General features: G+C 45.3%; 1 protein-coding gene across 6 annotated transcripts; it reads left to right on the forward strand.

The window, feature by feature from the left end:
* Positions 1–27,624, forward strand: LOC128136706 (E3 ubiquitin-protein ligase TRIM36-like). Of its 6 annotated transcripts, none has more exons than XM_052776651.1 (11): positions 1–107; positions 9,130–9,364; positions 12,569–12,598; positions 17,525–17,868; positions 20,216–20,362; positions 21,435–21,530; positions 22,470–22,723; positions 23,346–23,470; positions 24,014–24,307; positions 24,602–24,899; positions 26,447–27,624. In XM_052776651.1, the coding sequence occupies exons 1-11, from the start codon at positions 45–47 to the stop codon at positions 26,799–26,801; spliced, it is 2,241 nt and encodes a 746-aa protein (XP_052632611.1). In that variant the 5' UTR covers positions 1–44; the 3' UTR covers positions 26,802–27,624. The 6 variants fall into 6 exon arrangements, with proteins under 6 accessions (XP_052632611.1, XP_052632612.1, XP_052632613.1 ...); XM_052776652.1 differs by having other exon boundaries at positions 17,543–17,868; XM_052776654.1 differs by lacking the exon at positions 1–107 and adding an exon at positions 7,972–8,073.
* The last annotated feature ends 272 nt before the right edge of the window (positions 27,625–27,896 follow it).

The raw sequence follows: 27,896 nt of genomic DNA on the forward strand, positions 1-27,896 counted from the left end.
GGCCTTCTGCCGGGGCGCGGCTGACCCGCGTGGAGCGCGGGGCCATGGCGGTGGGCGCCGAGAGCAGCCGCTTCGGCTACATCTTGGACCTGCTGAAGCGCGACAAGGTGGGGGCGGCGCGGCCGCGGAGCCGCCCGTGTGCGGGGACGGCGGGACTGCCGGCGGGGGTCCCCGGCGGCGGCGGCGGCGTGTCGGTGGGGGTGCGGGAAGGCATCCCCGGGACGCCCGTGGCGGTGCGGGGAGGCAGCAGCGCCGGGAGCGGCGTGCCGCTGGGCATGCGCCTGGAGGGGAGAGTCCGTTCCCTCCTTCAACGGTTGTGTGGGGTTTGGGGTCTTCTGGGGGGAGGAGGGCGGCGGGGAAGGAAGGAACTTGACTCGTCTTTAGAGCTGATGCACTTCGGAGGCTCGCCTGGTGTCTGCCGCGTGCTTCCGAGGCTGTCGGGTGAAAAAGTTAAAAAACGCTAAAATGCGAAGTGTCGCTCAGCCCGGCACAGCGAGGCACCTGGCGTTTTCGCAGCCTTCTGCTCGGTGTGGGACAGTTTCTCCTGCTCCTCTGTGGAGCTGCCGGGCTAACGCGGGCTGCGCCCGTGCCAGCCCGTTACGGGGGGCTTTTTCTGTTACCCGTACATAGCTGGATTGGCTGTGGGCAATGCTGGCGTGAAAAGTGTCGCCCCCAGGAAGTGATTCAGCGTTGGCGAATGTTTTTAGGGAAACGAGCGTGTGCGTTTCGTAGAAAAAGGAGGGGGGAAGCCAACTTCTTGTATTTGTGAGCTGCTGATACGTATAAAAAACAGGGAGCACTTCTTCTGCCCTCCCCCCAAAGACTCTGCTGTGGTGGGTTTAAAAAAAGATACTGTAGTCACGGTACCTTTAAACTTAAAAATGCGTGGCAAACAATGGTGTTATTGGAAAGACTGCTTGTTCTGAACACATCCTGAAGACCTTCCAGCTCATCTCCAGAGGCTGCCTTCGCCCTCCGTTTTTTTGTGCCCACCCTTCCTCCTCCTTCCTCCCCCCCCCGCCTCTTCTAAAAGTCGTGCATGAAACTTCAGAGCAGATGAGAGAGGAGTTTCCTGCGTGATTTTCTGTTGCTTCTTGCCCGGGAGTAACCAGGCCTGGGGCTCCAAAGGAAAATTCAGGTGGCCAAGTCTCGTTCCTGTCCATTTTATGCAATACACGAAATCATAGGGGGTTTCAGGCAAGAAACTCCTTTTGCCTGTGATTTCCCTTTAAGGGGGTGCTACGTCTGCTCCTTATCTCACAGTGAAAGAGTCTGTGCTGGTAGCTTGAATCAGACGCCCTCTGCAAGAGCACGTGGTTCGTTAGACAGCCCAGTTAGCACAGTAGCGTGAAATATGCATGTTTATTACAAACAGTGCTGTTGTTTATACGTGGAGTATTGCCAAGTCCCATCCTCAGAGACACCTGATGTACCTGAAGAGGAGCAGTAGCAGTTGTGTGACCTTCAAACGCTTTCCGTAGTGGCGGTCACTGCTTGAGGCTCCCCACGGGCCAGCTCTGAGACCTCTCGCTCTCCACATTTTCCTTTTGCATTTCTTTACCTCTGGACCAGGGTTTTAGATTACAGCCCTTTTGTAATTTATTGATGTTGTCCAGCAGCTTGGAGGTATTCTGCTGGGATAATTAAGCAGCTTTCTCAGGTGACATAAATCATGCCAGCAAAAGGACAGTTCTGCATGGTAAAGCGTATTTGCTTATGGGCAGGATATTAACTGCTTAGAGGTCCCAGCACTCCAGTTTCCCCTTTCCCGTTCTCCCTTATCAGTAAAGCTTTTGCAACAAAGCCTGAGCGCATTAACATGCTCTGAATTAACGGCTAAGCATCAGGCTTTCACTGAACAAAGAACTGCTAGAGAAACAGGACTGTAATAACCGTACTTCACGCTCACCTCTCGCTGCGTAGGGTCCCGACAGGTACGATACCTCAGCTCTTAGACCCCATGGCACTGTGACCTCTTTCGGCACTCGTGCTGGTTTTCGACTCAGCTTGCAGCCTCTGTCAGGCTTCTCAAACAGGGCAAATCACTGTATATCGCTTTTCCCTGGGGGAACGTCACTTCAAAACCCTGTTATCTCTTTTAATGATCTGTACTAATTATTCCTCTGTGACTCTGTTTCACACACGCAACTTGCACGTTGTACCTGGAACAGAAAGATGCATGTAACACTCTTAGCCCCAACAAGAGAGTCCTCGTGTAATCTGTATATCCACAACATCTGTTTAGGCTCACTACGATACTCTGTGAGATATTCTGGGCCTCTGAGGCACCTGTCACAAACGTCACAGCAGCATCTGAGCACTCCAAAATGCCCCTGTGAGATAGATTAACAATTAACTGCACTTCGTAGCAGAGGCACTGAGGCAGAAAGAGATTGTATGACCTTCTTCCAGGACTCTGAAATCCCAGTTCAAATCACAGCAAGGACGGACACTCAACTGTCTCAATATGACATAGTATTCCACAAATGGTTTCGGGCTTCTTTTTTCCTCTCTCTTCTTCGCTGTCTGTAAGTTTCCTTTTGCAGCAGTCAAACACACGAACACCCCTACAATTATTCACCCTCACTCCGTTCAACATTGTTTTACTTGCATAGATGTGTGTTTTCTTCATTGGAACGCATCTGCTTCTCTTGTAGTACTAACTTCAAAGAATTTTTAGATGCTGTAAAGAAATATTTGTGTCCGATGGGGAAACTGATACCAACAGTTGCCATCCGTTTTGTAGAACCATTTTGGGGCATTATCCTGTAAGTGGAGTAAAATCAACAAACCGATAAAAACCAATGTGAGTTTCAGAGAGAGGCTACCAACACTGACACTGTCCTTGTGCACTAGCTGTTGACTTCACTGAAATAAGGATCTTGGCATGCTCCATTTTTTAATCAAACCCCTTGCCCCCTCTGTTTTTTCCCTCACTCATTTGCTTTGTTTTACCATCTATTCCTACCCTCCGCATGCTTTGCAGAAACTGACAGTTTGTGATTCATAGGGAACAGCTTTAAAAACATTTCTCCAGAAAAAGCATTTAGAGAAATAGATACAACTAAAATGAAGCCCTAAGCCCATATGATGTGAACGTGAGAAATGTGTAAAAATAATTTCAAGGGCATTTCAGATTCTGCAGGCTCGCCACCTGGACCTTGCAGGTGACACTGATTTCTGTCCCTCCCTTCTGCCTGGTTTCATATAGTGACTGCTGTACAATTCTCTCGTGGTAGCATTTCAGCTTTTCTCCAGGTTAGAGCAAGACATAGAGCTGCACAGGGGTACAAAACCCAAATCACATGAGGAACTCAAGAGAGGGAATACAGCAAAGTTTACTAGCGGCTGTGGAGGCTCCGGGCTGCCTGACTCAGCTGAACTGGAGTTCTGCTCCTCATCTTTCAGAAGATAAGGCTTTACATATTTCTTGCTTATGTGTAGGAAAGTGCTTGTTTGAGTCCTATGAGGAGAACAGCTCTTTTAACAGCAATTTTCTTCCATTTACTGAGTATCCAGAAATGTGCCAGGTTATGTCTATATTATGAGGGGTATTTGAACAAAAAGGTGACCTGGGTTAAAAGAGCATGTAAAGATAACTTGGAGTTCAATTTCAGGTGACAGCTTAAGTTAGATACTGCAGAGCCGTCTGAGTTTGAAATCTAGCAGCTAAGAGGAGTTAAAATCCAATTTGCCTGTCTTCACAGCTTTTAATCTGAGTTACTTCGAGGAGTTAGTCAGCCTGTGTGACAAAGGTGTGTTTCCACAGCTTAGACATGTCCTCATCGCTCCACTAGTGGGTTCTCTGAAGCGCCTACAAGAAACCAGGACAATGGGATATGACATGGAAAGGACGAGCTGCCAGCCTTGCCCTCGGTGACAGGGGGTAGCTACAATCTGAAGCGAAGGAGAGAAGGCAGCAGGACGGAATACCAGTTCCCTATGTGCTGCGTGTGTATTGCTCGTATTTTTCATGCCACATCTTTATGGTGTCAGAAACTGAGCCTGTGGCTGGGCGTCCTGTAAATTTGATTTTATTTTTTTAAAATGTAAACCTTTTATATTCCAAATCCTTTTCAAAAATAACATTTCCTTTCTGCTAAACAGTAATGATTCGTTTACAGGTACGATTCCTAGTTCAGAGCTGGAGGGCATTTTGACTTGAACGTCATGTATTTTGGGGAAGCTTTTTCATTATATTTCTTTCATTTGCTTGGCAAGTGATTACAATGTGCGGAGGGAAACAGCAGAGTCCTCTGTGTGGACTGCTGTCTGTAGCTGCTCTTTGGATCCCCTGCAACTGCTGCTTTCCAGGTGTCCTGGGCGTGAAGCAGAGTACTGTACACGTGGCAGTAAGTGCAAAAGTAAAGATATACTGAGCCAACTTAGCACACTTTGAGATGTGCTAGCTACAGATCCTACCCAAAGCTGACAGCAAGCCCAGTATTCTGGCAGTTCGATGAGCGTAGTCTTTATTGGCTCAGTGCTCTGTGCATAGCAGTGGCTCGTGTGACCTTCCAAACTTGTTCGGTCCAGCCGATCAGGTCATGGGATCTGTTAGGAAACCCATCCAGCCATGAGGGTTATAGGCCTGCAGCACATCTCTGCAGAGCAGATAAAAACCTAGAATCAAAGGATTAGGGATTGATATTTTTGTTTTATGACAAGAGATCCTCAAGTCATCGTTATTTTCATTTTGAAAAACCCAAGGTCTATAGGACCTTGCTGGCTGTTCAGGGTGACACAGTTGAAGGGTAACCATCAAGAAGACAAAGATAAGCCTGTATTCCTGAGCTAAAACAGGCACATGAATTCCTGCCTTATTGCTGAGCGAACAATTTACCTTTCAGCCTGCATGACTGAGAAAATCCTGGGGAAAAGAGTCATCTTCAAGATTCAACTTTTCAGGGCTACATAGAGAAGCACATCGCATCGCTGACAATTTACAGAGAGTGAGATGCGGGCTAAAACCCCACAGCATCCATCCTGGCACAAAGTACTTCCATTGCACAGGGAGAAAAGTGTCTCCCTGGTAATTCGGTCCACAAGACAGTCATGTTAGCTCAGGAACAAATCTCACTATTCATCCTGTGTTATCTGCGCTGTGGACACACTGGCTCCGCTCTGATGCAAGCCTAGTGCAAGGCAGGTAGCAGCAGTTCAGTCAGATGGGTGCAGACCAACAGGGAACTGGCTCGGGGTCGAGCCATGGTTGCAAAAGCAGCGTGAAAAAAAAACGTCTAGGAAAGCTTTGGTCTGAGGACTGGACTCCTGAAGGCAGGGGAGGTGTTGCCAGAACCTCCCGAGCGCTTTGGGGCAGGGCTGTGTTGCTCCACGCAGTAGGACCCCAACTGCATTGTGTAACAAGTGTAGGATTTTTATGGCTTGTTGAAAACCGGTGCCGCATCCTTCCTTTGAATTGTACTGACAGTTAATGCAAATGAGCGCTCGGGAGACTGCTGTGTATCAATGATTAAATTAACAAGCACATTTAACCTGAGGTAGGAGGGAAAATAGAATGACAGCCCCCCCCCTCCAGTTTCTATCTTGTGCTCCTGTCTTGGGAATGCAAGGCATGCCAGCAACGCCTGGTCAGACGCTGCCTGCTGAGGGGGCAGGAGCAAATTATGAGGGATGTGTTGTACTATCTTGACACTTTCCAGGTATTACTCCATGTAAAAGGAGTCCCTCATTAGCAGAACAGGTGTCCAATCGTGTGGCTGGAAACAAAGCAGAAGGGTAGCTCCGACTTCTGTGGCCACGCTGGTCTTACTAACCCCTTCTGCAGAGGCTGACAACAGGAGTCTTTTCTGACAGTGGTTTGTGCTCTTACCTTTTTAAAGTACCCGTGATTCCCAACTGCTGTTTTTTCCTCCCAGTACCTTAAAGCTAATGCGAATTTTGGCACTGCAAATGCAGTAGTCCTAGGCTGGGGGGAGGATCAGATGGCTAGTAAAGAGGTGTGAGTGCAGAAGGGGGAGTTTTGCCCTTTGGAGGCCTTCAAGGACCTTTTCATCCGTGTATCATCTTAATGTGGTGGAGGAGGAGGAGGTGGTAATTCAAATCCTGCTCTAAAGTGCCCTGAAGCCAGAGCAAACAGGCACACAAACAAGCTGATACCTTAATGATCTATTAAAGGATTGCTCACAGAGTCAGCCACAAGTCCCGGTGGTAACAGTAGTTGGCACTGTGGTCTGTCTGAAGGCTGTGGGAGGACAGGAGGAAAATGCGTGCTCCAGCTTTGTCCACGCTAGCAACACCCTCCTCTGCTGGCACCTACACCTCTGGCATGAAGCGCAGAATAGTTTGCCTTGCTGTGCCCCAAAGACGAAATTTCTTCATACTGTTTCAAAGGCGGCAGCAGAGCCAAAGGGGCTTTGTTTTGTTCTGCAGCTGATAGTTTATTTGACTCCAAATCAACCACATCCAGTGTCAGCGATGGGTAGTGTGCTAATGTAAACAGGGGCTTATTAAGAGCTACATCCTTTAAAGCCTGCCTGTAACATCAGGAAATTTGGGGATAGTCGAGGTGGTTACCGGATAACATAGTTATTGAGATGCTTGCAAATCATTACTCAAAACATAGCTGGAAGGCTGACAACTCAAGTCCTTACCAACCCGTCCCCCCGTCCCTTGCTCCCCCCCCCCCACTTGGTCAAGTGACATGTGTCAGTTTGAATATACATTCTGTGCATTACCGACATTACTGGAATCATTTCAAGCACCATAGTCTGTATCTTTATGAGGGTGGTTTCTAAAGTAAATGTGAAATAACATCTTTACATGTGTTCTCTAGAGAGTTTTTTGTAGTACTGGATGCGCAAAACCAACATCACCTCTGTCTTCACGATTTCTGAGTGTAATTTTCCATTCAAATTTCACGTCCAGGCCACTGAAGCCCAGATGTGACTAATGTGGGTCACTAATGTGACCAAAACCCAAATAAGACATTTCAAGCGTGTTTGTTTTATTGACTCACATGAAGGGTAACTCTGAGGGGAAAAAGGAACTTCTTGTCCCGGTGTTAGTCTTTCGAATAGGCAAGTAGGTCAAATTTAGGGTTTGTCAAACTGACAGCATTTCATCGTTCACGCAGTCCAGGCTCCACCTGTTTCTATTAACTCAACCTCCTTCCGTTGTGTAACGCAAGGACACCGTAGGCTTTTACTCCGAGTTTCCTAACTAGCGGTTTTTCCCCCTTAGCCTAATGCTACGGTAACTACAGGCAGCATTCCGTCTGCAGCGGTTGTGTCCGCACCCGTGCCAAAACCTGAAGAAGCAGCTGGAGATGTAGAAGTATTTCTGTTCGTTCTAGCTGGTGGTCAAAAGGGCGTTCGCTGCCCCTTTTCCAAGGGAAACACGTTGTGAGGGGAGGGTAGGAGGTGCGGACAGACATGACGCCTTCCCCACCCCCGTTTCGTCCCAGCTGCCACGACGGCCGCCCGGTGCGTGCCTGCTACGCCTTTGAAACGCCCCGGCCCAGCTCGCCTTCCCGTGCCAGCGCATCGCGACGTGACTCTCCCCAGGGACAGACACACACCTCTGCGACACCTGGTACCGCGGGGCCTCATTAACGGCAGGGTCTCGAGCGGGGAAAGTGCTAACCGCTCCCCGCCGCTGGGATGGGCGGCGTTTCCAGTGCCGCTTGGCGAAAGAGAAAACCGAATTAATTAAAAAGCCACTTATGTTCCCCCCCGGCACCGGCACCGGCACCGGCACCGGCACCTGCGAGGCGGGGGCTGGCGGCGGGGGCGGGGCCCCGCCCCTCGGGCCGGCCGGGGGGGGGGGCGGCGGCCGGACAGCCCCGGCGGGACCGGCACTGCGCTGCCCCCTGCCGGCCGTGCTGCCGCGGCGGGCGTGGCCGCCCCCGCGCCGCGCCGCGCCGCGCCGCCGGTGCCCGGTGCCACGCCCCGCTCGCCATTGTGCGCTGGGCGCCGCCGTTGGCCCCGCCCGGGGGACGGCACTTCCCCCCCCCCAGCCCCTCGGCGGGACGCCTCCCGCCCGACCTGACGGCGCCCCGCCGGGCTGGCAGCCGCTGCCGCGGGGATGGAGGGCGATCGGCTGGAGAGCCCGGTGAGCGCGGGGGGAGCCGGGGGACGCGGCCGCCGGGTCGGGGTTTGTCGTCCCCTCCGCCGTTGCGCCTTGTGCTGCGGCGGGGGGCGGGGGGCGGGCGTTGGCCGCCCCTCGGTGTACGGAGGCAGCAGCAGCAGCAGCAGCCTGGTCCCTGCCCAGCTGGGAGCGGCGCCGGCGGCAGCCCCGCGGCGCTGGGGGCGGCGGGCAGGGCTCGCCCGGAGGTCGCGGGACGGGGGCTCGGTGCGCGCGGGGGAAGCGCTCCCGCAGGCACGAGAATAAAATCGGTGCGATTCCGTGGCGGGCTGAACGGTGAAGACGCAGGCGGGGATGAGCGGGCGCTGGGCAGCCGGTGCCCCCGCCCGCAACTTGATGCTTCGCCGGGGTTTGGCTTGCCGTTGGCTTTCCCGGCAGGTACTCCGGCCTGGGAGCGCAGTGCCAGATGGCTGTGGGGTCGTTAAATTACGGAAGAGCTGCATTGATCCACGGGCTGCTGTTTGTGCGGAAAATAAATAAATAAATAATTAATGGTCCCGACTCGAACTATTAGCCTAATGAAGTCAAGGCAGCTTCAGTCCTTAAATGTGAATTACCCGGCGGGAAAGCCCGTTGTTTAACCAGTCTGACACTTAATTTCTTTTTTCTCCCCCCCCCCCCCCCCCCCCCCCAAGCGAGCGAGCAAGCTGAGTTAAACGTATGGATTCCTTTTGTTAAGAAGTACGGTTGCTTTCCTTTCAGTAGGTCCTTGAGTGGAATTTAGACTACTCCCCTCCTCTCCTTTCCTCCCCTGCAATGCAGACATGACCTAAAGATGAACTGAGTTTGCCTAGTGGCAGTGTTCATTTCAGTTGAAATGAATGTTGTCAGTGCTTTCATAAATGTTAATCGAGATTTGTTTGCAGTGTCAACCAGAGGAGTGCTTCAGACCGTCTAAAACTGCGCAACGATTATTCTACAGAGCTGGGCTTTGGTGGCATACAGACATGCAGCTGTGCCGTAAGTCTTGCTGGCTCACATTTTCTGCGCTTACACTGGTTTCTCCCTCTTTCTGTCATGAAGGTTACCATTAAGGGTATCGAAAGAGAGCTCATCTGCCCGGCATGCAAGGAATTATTTACCCATCCACTGATCCTTCCTTGCCAGCACAACGTCTGTCACAAATGTGTGAAAGAAATACTCTTTGCATTTGAGGACACTTTTGCTGATGGAGGCTCTGAATCCTCTAATCAGAGTAGCCCTCGAATTAAAATCTCTTCTTCTAGCATGGACAGAATTGACAGGATTAGTAGATCAGGTATGTATCAGAATTTTTGCGTGTTTTCCTAATTTTATCTATTAGACTGATTTGAGCTGAATGGTATCTGTGTTGGTAAAACGTCTTCCCAGTACTCCTGACGTGGTTAAAGAGATGACTTGGGGATAGTGCAAGTCTTGTTCATTCTGTGGCAAGAACAATGGGAATATTTTTAAGGACAGTGCACTGTATTTCATATATAATAGATTTGTCTTTGTGGCATCCTGTAAACCTTTGTAACCATTGTGTTTGTTTATTCCTGTATTTCAGTTACATCGAGATGCAATAGCATCATGTTCCATAGCGTCGGGATGTAGATTTCAGCAATTTCATTGCCTGTCAGAAGTACTGTTGAGGTGGTTCTCAGGTTTCGGCCAGCCGAAACTACTAAATTCAGTAGTTCCAACTTCCTTCTGAGCCTCTGCAGACTTTGCAAATGATGGCTTTGTCCTACCCATTTTGTTATGCTTACAATAAGTCATTTTCCATAGATGATGATCATTGCATGGTTGCAGAATTGGAGGACAGATGACTGCAAGAAAGACGACTGCACCAACAGTCTCTTTCAGTGTGCTCTGCTCGAAGCTTTCAGGAGCACATAGCTGCAGGACTCCTCATGCTCTTTGTGATATCACGCTAGAAAGATTCTTACAGCTGTCTGTGTAATCCACGGATGAGTTGATCCGCTTTTACGCAGATACATCAGAAGTACGTTGTGCATGCTATACTTCTTGAAAGAAACCTTGGCTTGGCTTTTAGGCTTCCTTCTGACATAATTAGCCACTTTAAAACCACACTCCACAGTGCTCTGGAAGAGTCACCCACAAGACAAACCCTAAAGCTGTATCTTGCATTTCATATGTTACTAACATTCATCCTCCCCTTCCCGGTTTTCAAAGTTCAAATGTTTTATTTCACCCGCTTCTTTTAAACAGCTCCCGAGTTGTTAGTACTGGTGCTCTTTCAAATCAGTTTGATCAGCGAGTGCTGTGTTTGCTATAGCTTGGCTGGTTGAGGCTTACATGGTTTGAGGGAGTCCCCAAACCAAATGGCTAGTTATCTTCATTACGATCCTATTTTCTGGACATGGGGTGCACAGCCCCACAGTCACTGTTTAGCTCTGCGTACATTTCAGCTGCTTTCTAAGCCCTCTCTAACTGCAGTGTTAAGTTTGAATGAAGAGAGCCCATGGGTGACTGCCTTCTCCCAAATCCAAGTCTATTCCCTTTTTTCCTCAGTAAGCATAATGTTCTGGGATGGCATTGTGCGCATGGACCGAAGCGGTCACCGGTTTCTGCTGCAGCTGTCTGATTTACGTTTTTACAACGTGGACGTTGGAGCACCAGGCTGGGTGCCCGGGGAGTGGTGGATGCACCGTGGGCAACCCCACCTCCCTGTGAAAACTGTGGCTTGTGAAGTGTGGGAGTATCAGACGGGCTTCACACGGGGAGCTGCCCCCCCCCATGCTGCCTTCAGCAGCGTAAGCGAGGAGGTAATCCTTTCTCTCTCATCAAAAGCTGCCCTCCAGCTTCCTCTCCGTCGGGCAGTAGAAATAGCGATGTAGCATGACTCGGCCCGCACGCAGTGCTGCGGCACAGTCTGCCCTGTGCGCTGAGGAGGCAGAGCTCCCTTGGGAACCTGACATTTAATTACTACTAAATGTGCAGAGTTCAGTTCGCAGTGCTGCCATAGCTGTTGGCTGCTCTTCTTGCAAGGTTCAGCATTACTGCTTGTTATGCCCTTAATGACAGGGCAAGAAAGACCCATTCCTGGCACTCCTGCCCCGCCCCCCCCCCCATGCACACAAGTTGTGGCAGGGGTTGTAATCTTTAAAGCCATCGTAGTCCGCCACCATCCCAGCAAACCGATGGGAAGTTACGTGTGTTATCTCCTCATCTGACCTGCTAGTAGAGGGAGATAAATGCTTTCCTAAAGACTTCATACCTGTTTGATGAGTAGCAAGAGAGGGTTGAGACTTGGAAATAATGGGCTTTCCCCCTTCCCCCCAAAGAGTGTTGGGCAGATGCACATCACAGGAAAATTATCTTCTCAGACAGTTCAAATTTGCAAAATGAAAGGCATATGGGAATGGGAGCTTTAAAGAACACATTTGGACATTCAGGTTGTACTGTCTTTGTTTCTAATGTTACAGGCATTATAGCTCCATTGCTATGTAGGGTGTGAGATTTGCTCTCAGATGTTTGGTACCAGTAATGTTCAACCCGCTTGCAACTTACATTCGTACAATTCTTGTCTTGCATCTGAAGTACCCATGCTGTGCATTGCCTTTCTTAATTCATTTTGTGATCCCTAGGGGAATTTGTAACAAAACAGCTCCATAAGAGAGAAAACATACAAGAAAACACCCAAAGTGGGGCCTCATATGTGTAACAAAAAACCACTAGAATTTCTGGTGGGCTTATGGAGGGCATGTCACTGTCAAGACATTATTGTTATATTTGAAAACGTATACGACACCTTCCTCCCGCTGTGGGTTTTTTCTTTTTCTTTATTTCACTTAAGGAATCCCTGCTATCTCCATAAGGAGTATCATCTATTTAAAATGATTTTGGCATTTAAGTTCTTGAGATGCCAGAAGGAACTGGTCCATGTTCCGTTTTGTTGTGCACACGCAGCTTGCATTTACAAATACAATTTATCTTAATGTAAAAAGGCCGGAACTGGTAGAACTCTTTATTTTTCAATTGAAACGGAGTGCGTGTGCTTCTTAAATCTAATGTGTTGGTTTAAAAAACCCCCACTGTTTATGTTTTATATAAAATAAGTTTTGATTAAAAAATAATGTTGCATATAAAATGAAAATGAAGGATATTTCTTATTGCTATCCATTTCTGTAATGTTACTGCAATTACAATGTTGGTGTAATTAGAGTAAAGCATGTAATGTGGTTGTGTTGACACTTGCGCAGCACTGACTGATAACGCAGAAACTGAATGTTTGAAATATCTCTCCGTGCGCCCCCCACCCCCCAATCTCTTCTTTGTCCTTTTTTCTGTTCGCTTAAATACTACAGTTGTTTCACATGCTAGGAAATTAAACATTCTTGCCTTTCAGCCCTGCAGTAGTTTAACAGCCACAGGAGAGAAAACAGTTGATGCTTTTCATTTGAAAAGTATCATTTCGTAAACCAATGGTATATCTCATTTTTTGATTTCTAAACAGCTTTCTGTTCATTGTTCGCAGCCTCACAGAGGAGGTCTTTTGGGTGGAGAGGTAGAAATGCTTCACTTCTTGTATTGGCTAGAGATAGTCTAGCATTTAGATCTCAAGTTAAATATTGTTGGTTAGCATATAGCTTTTTGTCAGTGGTCAAGTCCACAAAATGGCTTTTGCAGTGAGCAAAGGTACAGCAAAGGACTTCTATAGGGAAAGCTTTTCATTCTGTTTAACACTGACTTAAAGGTCAACTGGACTGGAATTCAGTTAAGGGTTGTATTTTTTTTTTTCTTGTCTGTATGCATGACTGAACATACATTGATGGGTACAAAAATGCACGTTCTCTCTTCCCTTTAAAACAAAAACCCAACAGTTCCCCCCCCCCCCCCCCGCCCCACACTTTTTAATTTTTAAGAGTTTACATGCTCAAGTTTCAGTAAAACTGCTGTCTTACTGGTAGTGAAGTGTAATTATTAGACTGATCTTTGTAACATTGAGAGGTCATGCTTGGCCGTCACTTTTAAATGGAAGGTAATACTGGTTCTTCATTATATCTGAGCCTGCTTAATTTGATAAAGAAGCAGGTTAAAGTTTACACCATGTTAATCTGAGTAGGTAGTTCTGGATCTGGCAGTTAAGCATGGCACATGAATATGTGAGGAAAACTAAATATTTTAAATTGATACACTTGTAATGTTTGGTGTGCTTAGTGACACAGTTGGGTTGAAGGATAGCCAGTGTCTCTTTGTTTTAAGTACATCTGATTTCCAAAACGGAGCTAGTCTGAGCATCTCAGCCACTGTGTGGGCTTGGTAACATAAATACTTCATTTTTTTTTTATGTGATGCTCTGTCAAAAACAGGAAAAAAAAAAAAGCCCAAACCTCCATGTTGCCGTAATATTGACAGGTACCTGAACAATCCATAGAAATACCGTGTCCTTCAAGAAAGACATGAACTAAGCTAAACACAAATCTGAATTTCACACTCAGTGGAGGACAAAGCAGCTAATCGGAAGGGGAAGTTTAAATTGGGTCAGTTGAAGACTGAAAGTGTCATAAAACAAAGATACCGTAGGACACCGGCAGAGCTCTTGGAAAGCTGTCCTTATCTGCTTTTTTTGCAGAAAGCACCCTTGATTTGGGGAAGATTAAAGTATCTGAAAATGACGTTTTGCAGCTACTGACTTCTCTCATATTTTTTCTTCTTTTCTTTCTTCCTAAAAATTTGTCGAAAAGCATTAACCAAGTCAGGGCTTGGGGGTAGCAATAGACATTTACATTTTTTTTAAATTTTTTATGAGAATCCAGTTGACTTTTAAAATCTTTATTCTTTAAGCTCTCACACATTTAACTTCCATGTCTTCCATAACCATAGAATTCTGGTGACACTGTTTACTTGGAAAACACAATTTTATCTTTAAGATGTCTTATCCCTTTGCAAACCATCAGCTGCAGGTTGGGCTTTTCAACATTTTAAGTGTTGGTACCTCTCCTTGGGAAGAGGACATTTAAACATTGCCTTCGAAAGACATACTTAAGATTGCTCTTTGACTTGAGTCTTTGCAATCTATATCCTAATATTTGTGAGTTTGGAGTCTGAGCATTAGCATATGTTGTGCTAATTTTTGTGCTAATTTTTTAGTTAAGCGTTGAGCTATTCATTGCAAGTGGAGCAGTCTGTTCACAAACCACAGTGGAAAATTTCTTGTGATGATTCCTAATATTTCGCAAAATACATACTTGTTTGTTGTAAATCAGATTGACAAAGTGTAAAAGAGAATACGGGGAGGACCTAATCTCTGAGCCGCACATCTAATATGGCTACAAAATCCGTGGGTTTTGCTGCTCTGTTTTCTTGTGGATTGGGGTTTTTTTTGGTATATAAGCAGAGTTCAGTTTTAGCAAACTGGACAGAAGGCAGATAGGAAAGATAGTGCTTGAAGTAATTTAGCACTTCATCAGTGCTTTCTTTTTAAAATACAAGCGTAGAAATCCTATGAGCAGAAAGCAGACTAATTCTTACTGCATATTAATATTTTAACACTCGCCAGGCAAAAAGAGGATGTTTCCATACTTTAAATGTTGAAGTGGCAGAGCATGCCAAGAAGTTTAGCAAGTAAACTTCCAGGGTTTAAAATAGGGGAGAAGAACCAACCCTAGGCTCTTAGACTGCTGTCAAAGAAAAGGGATGAGACATCTGAAGGTGCACAGGACTTCCTTGATACTCGATTGCTTTCCGTAAGCACAGTGTCACCAGTCTTCGCAGAGCATGGCTCGTGATGACGATCTTGTTTCAGTCCACCACAGGCAGAATGAAAGGCCTCCATTGGGATGCAGCTGAACTCGCCTTTGAGTTAAACAAACACTCCTTCCACATTTGAGCCGCTTGGGCCAGACTTCAAAAGCATGCTACTGGATACGAATTTCAGATAGTATTTTTAAACTTGACCACTGCACCATGGTTTTTCCTCTTGTTATCTTGCTTTGTCATTGCTTGCTCTCTGCTACAGCATACTGCTTGTAGGCAGTCCCTGTACACTGTATGATTATTTTCTCAGTTTTAGCAAATGTAAGTACTCCAGATGCCTTTCTGTAGCCGTTGACTGCATGGTACTGCATGCAAAATCATCTTTTTGTTCAGGCCATTGTAGAAGTCTGTGTAGAAGATCTCTCTGTGTTCCTGTGTGCAGTGCTAGCTTGGAGCATACATTGCAAATACAGTTTGTGTTTCACTGCTGTGGCTGTGCGTTGCATGTGTGTGTGTTGCTGTGTACGCCAAGTTACAGGTAGTGCAGGACATACAGTTTGAGTAATTAATTCACTTCAAGTAAGTACTAAAAAAAAAAAAAAAAAAAAAAAATCTGTGCTTCCCTTGGCCAGAGAGTTGTATACCAGTGCCTTTTGTCACCCATACTGTTCTGTAAATGCAGTCTAGTTGTTCTGCTCAGAACCTACAGAAAGGCATGAGACCAGCTGAATTTGAGACTGCCACCTTGTACACACTTATTCATGCTCTTTCTGTGGGTTCTTAGCTGGCAGTCGTGCATAACTACCATGGGACACATGTCAAAGATTTTTAAAGGAACTGGTTCCTTATGGGAGTGTTGGTTTGGGTTTTTTGAAGAGACTGGAAAGGCTGTGATAGGAAGGGAGGGTTTGGATTGTTGGGTGAAGCAGCCACAGGAGAGCAGCACAAGGCAAGTGTCTTTTAGATAGCAGCAAAGGACACTTCAAAAAGAAATGAAGCATTGACATTTCTGATGGGAAGGTCTAAATACAGACTAAATACAGATGAGAACAAATGTCCCCTTCTGAAGAAGAACCTATGTCAACAGTAAGAATTCAACTTTAAGTCATACCTCCATTTACAAATTTGTTAGTTATACCAGCGTGCAGTCCTCTCAAAGGGATCTTAAAACCACGCCCCAGCTACAAAGAATGCTTTTTTGTTTCTTTGTAAGGAGAAGCTGAGAGGACACATGTTAAGCCTAAACACTGGCTTGCCCTGCTTCAGAAATCATAAAGGTCTCTTTTTGATAGTTGTGTCCTGTGTGTTCCTGAGTGCGACATGGGGATGCACTCCCTGTTTGATAGCCTCAAGAACGTTACCCTGTAAATAGCTTTTGGGTCTGTGTGAGCCATCCCCTTGAACAGGCTCCAGAGGCTCCTTAGGCTTGTGGCTTTACTTGAGCCCTTGATCACTTTATTTTGGAGAGGAGGGGAAATTTGTGTGTAGCTGTTTGGTAGGAGTGCAGTTTCTCTGCTGTCTCCTTTTGAAATGAAAAGAGATAGATGTACCCTGTGTAACCATGCAGATCTGTGATTCCAGAGGAGGGCCATGAAGATGATCAGAGGGCTGGGGAACCTCTCCTATGGAGACAAGCTGAGAGAGTTGGGGTTGTTCAGCCTGGAGAAGAGAAGGCTCCAGGGAGACCTTACAGCAGCCTTCCAGTACCTAAAGGGCACCTACAAGAAAGCCCAAGAGGGACTTTTTACAAGGACATGTAGTGATAGCACAAGGGGTAATGGCTTTAAATTGAAAGAGGATAGATTTAGATTGTATGTAAGGAAGAAGTTCTTGACTGTGAGGGTGGTGAGGCACTGGAGCAGGTTGCCCAGAGAGGCCGTGGATGCCCCCTCCCTGGAAGTGTTCAAGGCCCGGTTGGATGGGGCTTTGAGCAGCCTGGTCTAGTGGAAGGTGTCCCTGCCCATGGCAAGGGAGGTGGAACTAGAGGACCTTTAAGGTCCCTTCCAGCCCAAACCATTCTATGATTCCCCAGTTCAAGGTAGAGGAGTCTCTCAGGCATAACCATCTCGGCATCGCCTTTGGTGCGCGGGGCTTACTTAGCAGCCCTCCTTTATCAAGGCCATTCAGCAAGGGCCAAGTCAGCCTCTGCATATTTTGACTAAATGATCTGTCTGGGATTTCATACAGGTAATATCTAGTTCTTTTGTTTTCCTCTTTATTTTTATATGATGCCTCTTGGGATGAGCCAGATAAGCTCAACTCAGCCAAAGCAAACTTGAGGGAGCTCAAAGTTGGCTATATTTGTCTGGGAATAACTAGTCTCACTGTGGAAATAAGCATCTTTCACTTCAATATGTTACGAAGCTGTTGCTCTCTATATGGGCACCCAGTTAGCCTAAAACCAGCTGGTTTCTGGAAGGGTTTGTGTTTAGTGTTTTGAAAGGCTGCAGCTTGAGTGCATCCAAAACTAGATGAAGAAGATAGGATTGGAACAGCTAAATTCATCTTAAGATAGATGTAAGTTTTAGAGCAGTAGTTTGCAATGTCCCCTGGACTCAGACGTTACACTACCTTGTCGTGGCAAATGTATTCTCTTTGGCTTGGCAGACTGCATATGAATTGGTATTGTACTGGTTTGGACGATGTGCTACAATAGTTTGGAATTGGTTCATAAATTCCTGTGCTTCTCCCTTTAAAATCTAAACCTCTTCTGTTTATGCTCCTCCGAAATCAGGATTTGGTGTCTACACAGGCAGAAAACGCAATTCACTGACTCCTCGATCGAGTCTATTTCCTTGTCCGGGTTGCCAGCGGGATATTGATCTTGGAGAACGTGGCATCAATGGCTTATTTCGCAATTTTACTCTGGAAACCATTGTGGAAAGGTACAGACAGGCAGCCAGGGCAGCCATTGCTATTACGTGCGATTTCTGCAAACCTCCACCTCAAGAGTCCACAAAGAGCTGCATGGACTGCAGTGCAAGCTATTGCAATGAATGTTTCAAAATACACCATCCTTGGGGAACTGTGAAAGCCCAGCATGAATATGTAGGACCAACCACCAACTTCAGACCCAAGGTAAGGATACCGTATCTTAGAGAATTTGGGTTGTGCCATTCACATAGAGCTTCAGAAATACCTGTGCAATGGTAGTCGCTTTTTAGGACCGTTATCGCTTTACTGATTATTGCTGTTATTTATTGAGCGAACCATAAGCTTTTGTTCTTGTTGATGATGAAGTGGTTGTTGTTCAAGAGGACATTGAGAACATACTTGAAGGGGACTCTAAAAATAAGGATTTTTTTTTACTTTGGGGAATGGATTGTGTTATTTGTGATTTGGGTCTTTATTTTTTCTTTTTTTGGAACACTTAATGATCTTGAACATCTAGAATGGCAGTGCTTTTCTCTGAAAGTCGGGTTAAGGAGAATGCCTGTGTGCGGAAACTTAAAAAACCCAAAACAACTGGCCTCCCCCCTGCCCCCTTAAGGCAGGTTGCCTTTGGATGTTTTGTGTCTGAACTTGATCCGTCACAAAGCATCTTCTTTCTCTTCTTCCTTCCATCTAGCAATAGCAAAAGGTGGAGTTCCGGTCTCTGTTGTTATTACACCCTGTTATTTTTTTAGCTATAGCAGAAGAGAAAAACGTAATGGCAAGTTTTCTACTTTACATACTGCTGCTGCTGCTGCTGCACTTAGACAAAACAGAGTGATTGCAAGTTCCGTTACCTTTGTTTCTCCTGCTAAGTGTAGTGCAGAACATGGCAGTGTCTGTGGCCAGTGACCTTGCTGGAGGTCCCACAAATATTGGAAATGCTGGTGTTCAAAGAGTCCTGATTAATTTTGATTAAATTAAGTAGATCTGATTTAATGGGCAATGCGTAAGAAACTCTTGACTGGTGGTGTACCTTCTTTCTGAGGCTGGAGAAATTAGAGCCTCGAAAGCGAGCTGGCAGATAGTAAACTTCTAGAAGTCCACTTGGTGCCGTTTTTCTTGAGTCTAACACATTCATTGTAGCTAAGAACAAGCACGTGCTTGGTGTGCTTTAAAATGTACTAGCACACAGCTATCTTTGTGAAATGTCCCTTCACTGGATAAATGGGTAAGGTAAAAGTTTGCATGCTGTCTTCCAGCTCTTGATCTAAAATGTTGTACAGCTCCTTAAAAACTTTGCTTCTATGGTATCTAAACCCTCACTGCTGCAATGTTGCTACTTAAAAACACCAAAGGCATCTTGTGATCCTTATGTAGTCATAAAGGTACCATGTTGTTATACTACATGCACACTGAATTTGGGTTTAAAAGTCAGGAGTTGAATTCTATTGAAGCAGAGCAAAAGGGGGAGAAGTGGTTAAACTGAACTTTACTGTGCTCTTATAGAGACTTTTTTGAGGAGTGTTTGAGCTTAATATAAAGAAAGAAAAGTGCATTTTTTTCATGGCACTGCATTGTTAAGACCTGAGCTGAATGCATGGAGTATTTGCTGGTCACCTGAACAATGTTCCCAGTCATCACTTTAATTTACAACCAGACTGGAAAGCACTTTGTAACGTGTGTGGTGGGGATGGGAAAAGCACATACTGGGCTGATTGTTCTTGAATTTTGAGAGAACTAGACAAGGTAATCTGCTAACCTCTTCTGTCTCCAGCTTGCAGGCTGCAATTCTGGCTTATACAAGGTTTCTGTTAGGTGTGACTAGGCACTGCTGTGGAAAAATTCCTTCTACAGACTAAGAGCATGACTGCAGTGTTTGGAGATGTCTGCCTGCACAGCCCTGTGTGTGTGTATGTTTTGCAATGCTGTTTAAGCTGATACTGGAATTAGCGTTCAGCATGAACAACTCGTAATTGGAGTCAGACAGAAAAATTGAAACACTGGAGCCTTTTGTCTTTAAAATGACTGTGACTGGTGGTGGTGGCGGCTGCATTTCGTTTGTTGCTCCAAGAGCAATAGCTATGTGGCTGATCAGAGTCTAGCTTAAACTTAAATCATTACCATATCATGGCAACTCTTGCTTTAAGAAACACTTCATAGCTGTTTCAAGAGATGCTGGCATGGACACAGTTAAATTTGACAGGGTGGGTGTGTTGTATGTTGCATTTACAGGTCTGAACACGAGTGTAGGGAGTTTGAGGCATGCAAACAACTTCAGGGATTAGTAGCAGGGTTGATTGCAATATAGAGGCTACATGATGTGTACACAGACATTGCCACAGGTTTACTGACTGTAAACCTTGTGGAACAGTGTGTTCATCTGCTGGCTTTCACTGGCATGGCCACATATAAAAGGTGGAAGATAAACTGAATATAAAAAATTCACTAATGAAATCAGACGCTGCTGTGGGATGATTGAGCGGTTTGATGGCTTGTTGAGCACCTCAGTTTTTGGAAGTACACCTGCATTTGCTCTGCTCTTTTTTTTCAGATTTTGATGTGTCCAGAACATGAAATGGAGAGGGTAAACATGTACTGTGAACTCTGCAGAAGGCCTGTTTGTCATCTTTGTAAACTGGGTGGATGTCATGCAAACCATAGAGTAACAACCATGAGCACTGCCTACAAAACCCTTAAGGTAAAAGTAAATACTGTTGGACCTGGCCTTAAGAAGGGGAAGAGTACTGAGCTTCTGGTGTAAGGGCAAACTCCTGGCAGGAAGCCAGGACATGTGTTTAGAGGACACTGAACTAGTCATGAGGCATGCTGTTGGGCAACATCTGTTAATGTATATATTAGTGTGACATAGTGCACCTCTGAGAAACTAAACTATATTTTCTATGAGGCTTGAAACATAACCCCTTAAAAGTGCTTTCACCTTATTTTAGCCGACTGTACGGCAGTACTGAGCGATGTAGAAGGTTTAAGCAGTTAATACTTTACAGTCTAGCTTTTTTAAGATAAATGTCCTTGTGGCTTGGGTTAGCTGATACTTTAGAAGCCCTCCTGAAAAATTTTCATCTGAAGTATCTGTTGGGACCTTGTATAATTCTGAAGTTGCATAGCTGTTAATTCCCTAAGCACAGTACAACAGGGAAGACTTGCAAACATTGCTTCGTTATTAAAGAATGATTTGCTGCTACCTCCGCTTCTTCCTTTTCTTCCTCTCTTGCTCACAGGGAAAAAAAAAAAAAAAAAGAAAGACCAGACCAGCCAGCCTTGTGCTCTTTGGCCTCCTTGACTGTTTGCAAGGCTTTTCCTGTACAACTGTTAACTCTTGCAACTAAGGAAGTGCAGAGACACTCCCAAGTTCATGCTTTGAAACACTAATTTTTCTAGCAAATCTTATTACAAATGAGTTAATAACTAACAAGGCTTTTCTGTAAATTTTAGTAGTGTCCTGAAGCCTCATGTTCTTAGCCTAAGAGAGGGTGACTCCTGTGGCTGGGGAAGAATGAGCCAGCTGAGGCTGTTACCTCTTGTCCCTAGAGACTGTGCCCCCAGTCCTGCTCACAGCAGTGGCCTGATATCCCTGTGCAGTCATCAGAGGTCACCGAGCAATTCTCTGCAGGGTTGCTGCTCGTGACTGGTGGCAGGCTGCTGTCCTTTTAACTAGATAAACCGAGCATGAGTGGGATGTTCTGCCTGTGCTGGTGGTCAGTTTGGGTGGGATACCCTTATTCTGCCAGTTTGCTGGTTTTTTTTAACAGGAGAAGCTTTCAAAAGATATTGAGTACCTCATCAGTAAGGAGAGCCAGGTGAAAGCTCACATCACACAGCTGGATCTGCTGCTGAAAGAAACAGAGGTAAGAGTGGCTTGTGGGTTGTCTGGGGATGGCCCTTGCAGGGACACAGTGGGGACTTGAACTGTTTTTAGTGAAGTGTTTCAAATCCTTTGGGTTTTTTCAGTTAGCCAGTAAAACAATTTCTGAACAGTTTGTGCTCATCCTGAATCACACACTAGGTAAGACCTAGTCCTGACAGCATGGGGAATTTGGGCAACATACAGAGGGAAGTTAAGTTTTGGGTGCTGCTCTAAGTTTAACTGAAATAAAGCTTATTTGATACCTTAACCAAAGAGAGGTGGGTTAGACTTACAGCTCTTGTGTATTCATGGTGCTGCACAATTTACACCGTCTGTTTGCCTTGAGGATGTTGCAGTAAAGTCAGAATTAAGGGCAAAATCTCCCTGCAGAGGAGCCAGAGCTGGGAGCTCACATACAAGCTGAAAAACACAGTGGCAGAAATTGCAGGAGTTCTGGCACTTGCCTTTATCTTGATAGAGATTGTCTTCGTACTTTGTAGTTCCTTTTATCCAGGGCACTGGGCAGAGGTGGCACTACAGTTCTGAGGGCATATGTGAGAAACTGGGCTGGACACCCAGTTGAGGGTGATTGGGGAAGGTGGAAGAGCACCTAGCTCTTGGGCATGAAGATTTCAGAGACTGACCTGCTTTTACAGTGCTTTTCGATGAGCTGTTCAGACAAATGCTGTGCATAATTCAAGATATAATCAGAGGAATACTTTCCTGCTCTTCGTTCTCTGTGTTAAGATAGTAAATGCTCACTAGCTTGGGTGCAGTGCTGATTCCATTTTCAGTGCTGAAGAGCATAACAAAGCTCATTAATCTTGTCTGTCAAATGGATGACTAGATTGCTATGATACCTTGAGCAGCCTTAAGTGTGTTTCTGTACACAGTCACAGTGCTGGGGACTCTGTCTAAAATGTCTTTTGTTCCCTCCTAGTGCAACAGTGAAAGAGCTAAAGAAGAAGCATCTCAGAGTTTTGAGAAATTATCTCATGTCCTGGAAGAGAAGAAATCTGCAGCTCTTAAGGCAATTGAAGCCTCTAAGAATTTAAGGCTGGAAAAATTGCAGACACAAGCAGAAGAATATCAAGGGCTCCTGGAAAGTAATGGCCTTGTAGGATATGCTCAAGAAGTGCTTAAAGAAACTGATCCATCTTTTTTTGTTCAAACAGCAAAACAACTTCATGTCAGGTATCTTAATTATCTTCTGTTTGAGGTACAGGCACTGTTCCAGGATGTCTGGTCAATCATACTCTTTTGACACCTGCTAGCAAAGTATTGAATGCAGTACCTTGTATTGCAGATGCTCAGGAGATGGTCCTGGTACCACGCAGTAGAAATTACTACCTGACAGTGTGCGTTAAGGAACAGCACACAGGAGGGGCTCTGTCCTGCGACAACGCCTAGCCTTGTTCAGTAGGACTGCAGTGGAAGGGTAGCCCATTCAGCTCACTGACACATTCCTTTGCTCAGAGATTGTATCGGGTATTTGCAAGTTAATCTAACAGGTCTCTTCTGGCTTTAAACTCTTTCATCTTAATGGCTGTTCTCTGTTAGTGCTTCACACCTGTTTTGTTCTTTGAACATAATGCCCCAAATCGTTACAATGCTTTGCCAGCTGAACAATTACTTGTTCCTTATATTTACACTGATCTACAAAAAACCTTTAAATTTTGCATTTCTGGGAGGCGTCAGTGAGTACATGAAAACAGAACTTTTTTTAAAGCAAAACCTAGCATTTTTACCTTAAGGAATGCAGACATGTGAGTTCCCTTTTCTCTCTTCTGCCATACTTCTGCTTCTGTGCGTTCAGAATCCAAAAAGCTACTGAATCTCTGAAGAACTTCAGGCCAGCAGCTGAAACTACTTTTGAAGACTTTGTGGTGGACATAGCCAAGCAAGAAGACATCCTTGGTGACTTGGCCTTCCATTCCAATGGTAAATAGCAAGAGCATCAGGTCTTTCTCGAGTTATGGCTTTAAGGGCTTCTCTGGAAAGAGGCAAAACTTATGCAGGGCTGTAGTTGCAGAACTCAGTGTTGTGACTTGTGTTGTCCCTTCTGTCTCCGTGATCCGTGAGGCATTGCCTGGCACCAAGGCTAACTTCAGCTTTGATAAAGAAGCTAAGATGCCATTGCATTCAGTACCAGTTTACACTGGCTTTCAAAATATCGTAATTAAATAATACTAGGTCTTCCTAGAAGCTTTTTGTTGTATGACCGAAAAGAATAGTTTTTTATATGGTTTTTTTAGCTGCCAGCAGAAATAAGTAATACGAATTTCAAAGTAAAAACAGAAAATAGGGGATTTATTTAAGTGCATGAACAGAACAATCCTCGTATGCACTCTTCAACTAGGCAAGTCAGATTTCACTCGCACACACACAGTGCTATAGCCGCTCAAGAAAGGGCTTGTATTGTTAACTCTGAAACAATGTATATCTGAATCTGAGATTTTTCCTCCTGAATCTCTGGCATTCCAGGTCTAGAAACACCAGAAATCAATGAAGAGCAGAGCAGAGTCTACAACAAAGCTCTGATCAGTTGGGAATGCCCTGGGAAGACAGACTCAGCTGATACCTATGTTCTTGAGTATCATAAGCTTAATAGAGAAGAGGAGAGTGCGACGTGGCAGGAGATCAAAGTTTGCAGCAAGAGCAAAGTAATATCTGATCTTGATGACAACAGCAGCTATGCCTTTAGAGTTCGAGGATATAAAGGGTCCATCTGTAGCCCTTGGAGCCAAGAAGTTATTTTGCATACGCCTCCAGCTCCAGGTATTGGATTTTCTTATGTCCACCAGGTGCTGAATCCATGTCTGTCGGTATTAAGAGCTGTAGGTGGTTTCCAGTAGCTCCTGGACTTCTACTATACTGTTACCGGTTGCATAAATGTTAAGAAACACTGTTAACAAACAGGTTAAATGGGTAGCATACTGAGACTTGCATGACATTCCTGGTAGCCTTTAAAAGTGAGAAATTCTGACACCCGTGTGACTTAAAATGTAGTTTATAAGCACAGAAGGTCAAATACTTAACTAAGAGGAAATTTTGGGGGATACTGTTTTTCAGTTTTCAGTTTTCTTTTTGATGACAAATGTGGGTACAACAGCGAACATCTCCTGCTGAACCCAGGAAGAACCTCTGTGGAAAGCAGGGCTGGATTTCCTCTACTGCTGGGATCTGAGCACATGCAGGTCGGATGCTACACAACCCTGGATTACATCATTGGTGACACTGGGATTGCCAAAGGGAAGCACTTCTGGGCTTTTCATGTGGAAGCCTATTCCTACCTGGTGAAAGTGGGAGTTCTTTCTAGCAGCAAGATACAGAAATTGTTCCATAATACCCATGATGTGACCAGCCCAAGGTAAATTCCAGACTCTTGCTTAATACATGTTTTATATAAGGAGATGGCTTTTTAAAAAATAAATTAAGGGTGAGTCTGGTCTCAGTTAGTACACAAGGAGAACCTAACCAGTGGAAAGTGGCTTGAAGGATATGGTGTAAGCAGGTTGTCCTGTTCATCCCCTACTACTAGTAGAAAGAAATTCTAATTATCCAGAGTCCTATTTTCTTTCTTTTTGGGAAAGAAATCAGGTTCCTGTAGATGTCAAGATACATCTATAGGGATGTAAAGCAAGAACGTAAAAAAAAAGCCATCAGTTGCAAGATTGAAGCAATGCTTAATTGTCAATAGTAAGACTCTGCCTTAATTCCCTTAGCATACTAGGTTTGGCAGCCATTCAGAGGTACAATGTTCACTGTGCGTATCTGTGTAACTTTGCTGTAGCTTGCGTCATGGTGGATTCCAAGCTGGCTTATCCCAGGCTATACGCTTGCTTACAGTACTGGAGTGCTACTGAGCACAAGCCAAAGTACAGTGGACAAACCAGCAAAAAGATCTCCAGCTCTCAATTACAGTTGTAGTAAGCCTGGATGTGTGCAAGAACTGCAGGCTGGGAGGCTATCTCCTGGGAACTCTTAACTTTTTCAGGAATCTAACAAAGGTATTGGCTTCCTCCTGTATAACATAGTGAAAGTGTAAAAATGCAAATGTCTTGAGGTGCTTAAAGTCAGATGGAGCCTTTTTGCAAAGTGAGAAATTAGATCCTGATTTCCTGATTTCTTTTTCCTTATCCACACAAATATCTGGAAAACTTTAGCTGACACACATCCAACTTCCCCCCAAACACCCCAAACCCGCAAACCTAGCTAGGGATTGTCCGCACAGAAGAATGCGTGCTTCTCAGCTCTGTCTTCATCTGGGGACAGGAGTAGGGGGAAAAGCACGTAAACTGAACAAACCTAGCTACAAACTTTCCCCAGTAACCAGCTGGGGAACAGGGGTTCAGGGAAGCCTCCAGGCAGAGCACTTTTAAAAAACAAACAAACAAACAAAAAAACCCCAACCAAAACCTTAAACCACTACTTTTTGTATTTTGAATTTTAAAGACAATGTAATACAGCAGTGTCGTGGAAAACTCATAGGACAACAGTAATGTTAAATATATTTACTGGTGCCGTTTAAGATTACGTAAATAAACATATGTTGTCTGTAATGATTAGTCATACTTGCTAAATTACTTCTCAAGTTAACTAATTTACCTGTAGGTTCATTAATGATTGCCTAGCATGAGTACATTTCGATACATCTACTCCTTAGTAAAGCCTCCTGTGGCCTCGTCCTCAGTAGTAGTGTTTAGCTGTTATTAATTGTTTGAGGTGGCCCAAGTAAGTGTTCTCTACCTACTAAATTGATCTTCCCTCCTGGCTTAGCTATATTTTTACCCCCCAAGTTTTTGTGGTTGATTGATAATGTGGTGTTACCTATCATACAAAAATGTTTTCTCCAGTTCACATCACTGATCCCACTTCAGAACATGACAAAAGCAAATGGTTGTTTTTCTGTTCTAGATATGAGCAAGACAGTGGTCATGACAGTGGGAGTGAAGATGCCTTCTTTGACTCATCACAGCCTGTCACACTGGTCACTTTAGGCATGAAGAAGTTCTTTATCCCCATGACACCTGCTTCCCCCAAGGATCCAGCAAGCAGAATCCTCCCCCTGCCGTCGTGCTTGGGCATCTGCCTTGACTGTGACAAAGGCAAGGTGGGGTTTTACGACGCAGGTTGTATGAAATGCCTTTATGAATCCAAGGTGGACTGCTCTGGCATGATGTACCCAGCATTTGCCTTAATGGGTGGCGCAGCGGTTCATCTTGAGGAAGCTGTCAGAGCAAGGTATGGGGAGTACCACGATGACATCTAGTGCAGTAATCTCTTCCCATTGCTGTTCTGAGATGGAAAATGAGAGCAGAAGAATTCTACCTTATTTTTCAGTCCTGATTAATTACATTCTATCTATGTGTTGCTCACAAGCCTCCGGGCCACGTTTTTTTTAAACTAACAGTCCAGACACTTCCCACACCAGTGGGAAATGTTCTTCCAGGAACTCTCCTGCCTTTCTTGTGATCTGTGCAATGCTGTTATCCGCAGACTTTCTTCCCAGGGGGAAGCAGGGAAGAAGTTTGACTAGCAACCAAAATTACTCTTCAGGGGTAGAAATCTGCCTTTTCTGTAACTTAAATCTACATAGTCAGTTTTCCATTGAATGAAGTCAAAGCTGGCAGCACGTGATTGCTGTTCTCCTTTTAAGAAATCTGCCTGAATACCTCTGAAGGGTCAAATGTTTTCCAGTTAACCCCTGAGCACCAGAGGCTGGGCCTTTCAGATCGAAATAACATTTGCAAAAATACAATATAAAGCAGGGAGAAATCAGAACTGCAGCTGAACGTTTAGGTTCTCAGCACATTGCTGGTTCATGTCCAATTTTTCATCCACCAGGATCCGCAAGTCCTTCTCTGCAGGGCTGCTCTCCATCCCCCAGCCTGTACTGACACTGGGGACTGCCCAGACCCAAGTGCAGGACCTTGCATGTGGCCTCAGTGAACCTCATGAGGTTCACATGGGCCCACTCCTCAAACCTGTCAGGGTCCGTCTGGATGGCAATCCTTCCCTCTAGCAAGTGAACTGCTCAGTTTGGTGTCATCTGCAAACTTGCTGAGGGTGTACTCAATCCCACTGTGTTGTTAATGAAGATAAGATACTAAATAATACTGGTGTCACTACAGACCCCTGAGGGACACCACTCATTACTGGTTTCCACTTGGACATTGAGCTGTTGACTGTAACTCTTTGGACGTGGCCATCCAGCCAGTTCCTTTTCCATTGAACAGTCCATCCATCAAACCCATCTCTCTCAAATTTAGAGGTAAGAATGTTGTGGGGGATCTTATCAAAGGCGTTACAGAAGTCCAGGTATATGACATCTGTAGCTCTTCCCTTGCCCGTTGATGCAGTCACT

Source organism: Harpia harpyja, chromosome Z (genome assembly GCF_026419915.1).
Source record: "Harpia harpyja isolate bHarHar1 chromosome Z, bHarHar1 primary haplotype, whole genome shotgun sequence".
Taxonomy (NCBI): Eukaryota; Metazoa; Chordata; class Aves; order Accipitriformes; family Accipitridae; genus Harpia; species Harpia harpyja.

Excerpts from the sequence above, each read along its gene's own strand:
- LOC128136706 (XM_052776651.1), top strand. The coding sequence starts at position 45 with ATGGCGGTGGGCGCCGAGAGCAGCCGCTTCGGCTACATCTTGGACCTG. Across the intron at positions 9,365-12,568 it reads TGACAGGATTAGTAGATCAG|CCTCACAGAGGAGGTCTTTT; the intron begins GTATGTATCAGA and ends CATTGTTCGCAG. Across the intron at positions 23,471-24,013 it reads CTTGGCCTTCCATTCCAATG|GTCTAGAAACACCAGAAATC; the intron begins GTAAATAGCAAG and ends CTGGCATTCCAG.